Source organism: Octodon degus, unplaced genomic scaffold (assembly GCF_000260255.1).
Source record: "Octodon degus isolate 3935 unplaced genomic scaffold, OctDeg1.0 scaffold00073, whole genome shotgun sequence".
Taxonomy (NCBI): domain Eukaryota; kingdom Metazoa; phylum Chordata; class Mammalia; order Rodentia; family Octodontidae; genus Octodon; species Octodon degus.
The window spans coordinates 7,581,529-7,586,587 of NW_004524649.1; the positions used below are offsets into that span (position 1 = coordinate 7,581,529).

Genomic DNA, 5,059 nt, shown 5'->3' on the forward strand with positions numbered 1-5,059 from the left:
AGAACGGGAGAGAAAACATTCTCTCAGGCTTTCACAGAGAGCACATTGGCCAAGCAATGGCCGTGACTCATCCACATGGCTGACACTGACAAAGGTTCTACAATCTGAGGTGCAGGATCTCAGGATAAATCCTGAGGGGATTTCACTGACCTTATCAGACCCAAAAGCTACAACTCTTGTTGCATAGGTCCTGCTTTACCTTGGTCTTGGCCATCCAGCAGAAAATTATAAAAACGAAATATAAGAAGTAAAGCCATGCTATTATGTTGAGCTGTGGGGGACTCAGGTCAACAATTTTTGACATTGCCAATCAAGCGGAAGACCCAATACTATTATGGGCTACTGGACTCTTTTGGAATATTTTGCCTAGTTTACACACCTATAATATTCAAATAACAGAACTTAACAAAAAATGGTATACAGATGATTGTATCTGTGTATTCAAAGTGGTTTGGATAGATATATAGTTACATTCTCTTAATAAATAGAATGATTCTTGTACAGCAATTAACCACTAGGAAGAATGTATGCAGTGTGTTAATTATTGAAACTGTCCTACCAATTTGATTTGCAACTGTCTCATTGCTATTTGTTTATCAATAAAATTATGGGAAAAAAGTCAAAGAACCTATTTTGTGTATTCTGGAGTAACACACTTAAATCTTCTGGGGGTCTTGAAACGGTCTTACAGCTATACCTGAGAGATCTTTAAAGGGCACTTATTTTGAACAAAGCTTCTTTGAATTGGAGCACACTTCAGTACGGTTTCAGAATCTTTAAGCATGGCAAAGTATCTTTATTTCTCCAATTGGAGAACGATCAAGGGTAGGGGGTAAGGGGTCTGAGACCAGTTGACTGTCGTGGGCACTGGGTGAACGCCAAGGAGCACAACTGAGTCCGCACTCTGCTATCATGGGGCTGATTTGGAGTGTGGCTTTAAGCATCCTATCCTTGTTGAGACTCAGGAAGGCGTGTGGTTATGCTGCCAGTTACCGCACCCTGAGGTGCTATAAGCCATCATTATTCACACTGTGGTGTCTGAGACCCAAGGTTCTGAGATTAAGGAACTGAGTGGTCACTGCCACCGTGACCAGGTCCTCGAGTCTGGGGCACTGTGAAGTGCCAAGAGGCCCCCAGCATGGGAAGGCCAGGGACCAAAATCGAAAGAAAACAATGAGGGCAATGAGGGTAGTTTGGGATGGTTCAGAAAAGGGAGGCATACAGAAAATGAGAGGCACGGGAAAAGCAAGCCAGGCAGCTGCCTCAGGGCAAGCGAAGGAGGTGCCTCCACAAGGGGAAACTGGGCTGTAGGGAGCCATTTTCTGGGAGGTTATCTCCTTTGCCTGCAGTCTGTACACAGCTCCAACTCCCCAGAGAAAGGGCCACATGGTGACTCGGTCCAGTATCTGCCAAGGAACTGGCGTGCAGTGGAACAGTGGACTTGGGAGTAGTAGGTATCTGTACCCTTCCTCCGGTCCTGTGAGAATGAAGTACACAGCCAAGGCTCCAGATTTGGAAAGAAGCAGTTTATTAGAACGAAAGGCCACAAAACATGGAAAAGACTTTGTGGAAAGAAAGCAAACTAAGTCAGTGTCCTCTGAGCACTTACAGAATAGCTTTTTCCATTCCATTTGAGGGCAGTGTAAAAATAGTGACCAGTAGTCCTGTGCACCACCTTCACTTTGAAAGCGAATCCCAGAAGTCAGAGCCCTGTCTGGAGTGGGCCTCAGAGCCCACCTGTGACAGGGGTTTGTGGTGGCCACACCTCGTCTTCCGGTGCCTGCTGAGCTGAGCCCTGTGCCCAAAGCCTCGCCCACACACGGGACACGCGTAAGGCGGCGTCCCCTTGTGTGCCAGCTGGTGTGAAGCCAGGAGCGACTTCCGGAAGAAGCCCTGGCCACACTCGGCGCACACGCAAGGCTTTCCTCCTGAGTGCACCCGCCTGTGCCTGATTAAAGTGGACTTGGTGCCAAAGCCCAGCCCACAGAGCCGGCACGCATAAGGCTTCTCCTTGAGATGCTTCCGCTTGTGCCTGATGAGCCCTGCCTGGTGGCTGAAGCCTCGGCCGCATTCCCGGCACACGTATGGCTTCTCCCCCGAGTGCGTCCTGCGGTGGGCCATGAGGTTGGACTTCTGACTGAAGCCTTTGCCGCAGTCCTCGCACACCAGGGGCTTCTCCCCAGAGTGCGTGCGCTGGTGGCGGACCAGGTTGGACTGCTGGCTGAAGCCGCGCCCGCAGTCCTTGCACGCGATGGGCTTCTCCCCGGAGTGGGTGTGGCGGTGCCTGTTGAGATGCGACTTGAGGCTGAAGCCCCGGCCGCACTCGGGGCACACGTAGGGCTTCTCGCCAGTGTGCGTGCGGCGGTGTGAGATGAGCGTGGAGTTCTGGCTGAAGCTGTGTCCGCACACCCCGCACACGTACGGCTTCTCCTTGGAGTGCGTGCGCTGGTGGTTGACCAGCGTGGTCCTCTGCCGGAAGCAACGGCCGCACTCCGTGCACGCGTAAGGCTTCTCGCCTGAGTGCGTGCGCTGGTGCGAGACAAGGTTAGACCTGTCGCTGAAGCCCAGGCCACAGTCGCCGCACACGATGGTCTTCTCCTCGAGATGCGTGCGCTGGTGCCTGACCACAGCCGACTTCTGGCTGAAGCCCTTGCCACACTCGCGGCACACATAGGGCTTCTCGCCTGAGTGTGTGCGCTGGTGGATGATGAGGTTGGACTTCTGGCTGAAGCCGCGCCCGCACTCCCCACACGCGTACGGCTTCTCCCCCGAATGTGTGCGCTCATGGATGACCAGCGTGGACTTGCGGTTGAAGCCACGGCCGCACTCGCCGCACACGATGGGCTTCTCCCCGGAGTGCGCCTTCTGGTGCCGGGCCAGGCTCTTCTTCAGGCTGAAACCCTTCTCGCACACCCCACACACATACGGCTTGGCGCCCGCGTGCACGCGCTGGTGGCTCAGCAGGTTGCTCATCTTGCTGAAGCCCAGGCCGCACTCGCCGCAGTTGACTGTCCCAAACCGTAAAACCTCGAAGCTTGTCAGCAACTTGTCTGTAACCTCAGGGGTCCCTAGCCGAGCTGCGCTGGCCTCCACCTCCACCCCGTGGAGGCCTCTGGCCAGCTGTCCCTGCAAGGGCCTGGAGAACACACCCACGCCCAAAGTCCTTCTCTTTGTCTTCTCAAAGGAAGGCATGGTGGCCTCACTGTCGGCACCCTTGGCCTCCACACCCCAGGCACGCCCCTCCAAGGCTTGTGGCTGCTTCTCCTGGTCCTCCAGATCCGATGGGCAAGGAGCCCCAGGCAAGACAGGCCTTCCTGTGTAAAAGCACGTTAACAGCCAAGGGGGCTGGCTGCACAGCATGCGCTGCACAGGGAATTTCTGAGCAGAGAGATCTGGAGGGCAGAAAGGACCTGGCTGGAGTTCTGACTTTGGTTCTGCTGCAGAGAGAAAAGCCAGTGTCAGAAGGAAGGCCTCAGAGGACAGCCCCTGCAAACTGCCCAAACGGTGCTGAACCCCAATCCTGTCCTTCAAACGCCTGAGAGTGATGTGAGATCTGACCCTCCATGGAGGAAGCAGCATAACTGAGCACTCAGAGAAAGTGCGTAGACACCACGCAGGCTGGCCCAGCCCACAGGTGACAAGTGTGTATGCGGGAGTGACTGTGTGCCAGGCTTTCTACAAGACAGTAGGTCCAAAGCAGTGCACAACACAGTGTTGATCCTCTTTGTCTTTAAGGAAAGGGGCTCCCTCCTATAGCCCCCATCTAATCTCTAAGCTCTGCTAACATCCACAATTATTGTAAATCAAATTCTAGGGCTAGGGAAATAGATCAGTAGAATAAACGCTTGCCTGGCAAGTGTAAGATCCTGAGCTCAATTCCCAGTACCACAAAAAAAAAAAAAAAAAAAAAAAAAATTCTTCCCAGCAATCAGTGGAAAAGGTGTTGGGCTAGGGATAAAGCCCAATGGTAGAACAACTACCCAGCATGTGCAAGGCCTCAGGTTCAATGACCTGCACTGCAATAGGGGGGAGAGGACAGGAGAGACAGAGAGAGGGGGAATAGAGAAACCAGTATCAGGCTTACTGCATCTACCTAAATGTTCTTTCCTATACCAATGAATAATAAAACTTACTAGATCCAGGTATGCATCTGTATTCCAGAATGATTCCATCCTAAATAGTCCATCTGAGGAGCAGCAGTCTGGGCTGTCACCTGCCACCCTCCCTCCCCACCCAGGCACTATAAACCTCCCACTCTGATACTCAGGGCCACTCTGGGCAGCTGGCCCAGTGACTCCCTCTCTCCACAGTGACTCAACCCTGTCTGTTTTCATTTATTTTCCATAAGCTTATTTTCTAAGGTTCCTAAACTTAGAGATGACAGAATTCCAGCCTCTCCCCTGGGTGTTTTTGGACACCATCAGCAGGCTATTTCCTTCTTGACCCAACAGAAGGGGGCGCGGATGACATCCTGCCTGCTCACAAGGCACTCCTGTATCTGTTCTGGGTGATCTGATAACAGTGACTCTGACACAGGAAGTAACCCCCACCTGCATGAGGGAACCAGGACCTCCAAGGCAGACACTAACATGTATGCCCACACGGTAATCAGAGGGCTTTTATCTACAGGAAGCAGAGCTCAGAACTGTAGGGGGGCCCTTCAGAGAAATGTTAGCATCTACACGGAGAACAGGAGAAACAGGAAAGTGAAATGGTAATTTTCCATAGGTCAGTCTTTTCAGATATTTGTAAAGTGCCATCATGTGTACACTGTAAGACTATTTAGTCTGAGAAACTGAACACAAAAACTTACCAATTTTTTTTTTTTTTTTTTTTGTACCAGAAATCAAACTTACAACTTTGCACTTCCAGGCAGGCACTGTGTCACTGAGCTATATCCTTGGCTCCCCAAATTACATTAATGAATTAATTTATAAGTTGTTGTTATTATTTTTATTTGTGTGTGTGTGTATGTGTGTGTGTGTGTGTGTGTGTGTGTGTCCAGCTCAGCCCACCAGGGGGCGGGGCTGGCTGGCATGTGGTGCTGGGGGATTGAACC

The 5,059-nt window shown here is 51.7% G+C and overlaps 1 protein-coding gene across 6 annotated transcripts in view; it reads right to left on the bottom strand.

Annotated features, from left to right (window-relative positions):
* Nucleotides 1-1,522: 1,522 nt before the first annotated feature.
* Nucleotides 1,523-5,059, bottom strand: part of Znf133 (zinc finger protein 133) — a 25,272-nt gene continuing 21,735 nt past the window's right edge. For 5 of the 6 annotated variants that reach the window (XM_023720239.1, XM_023720237.1, XM_023720238.1 and 2 more), the window contains one exon: nucleotides 1,523-3,437. In XM_023720239.1, coding sequence (XP_023576007.1) covers nucleotides 1,678-3,437 — 1,760 coding nt within the window. In that variant the 3' untranslated portion in view covers nucleotides 1,523-1,677. The remainder of the gene's footprint in view (nucleotides 3,438-5,059) is intronic. The other variant, XM_023720240.1, reaches the window with a different exon arrangement.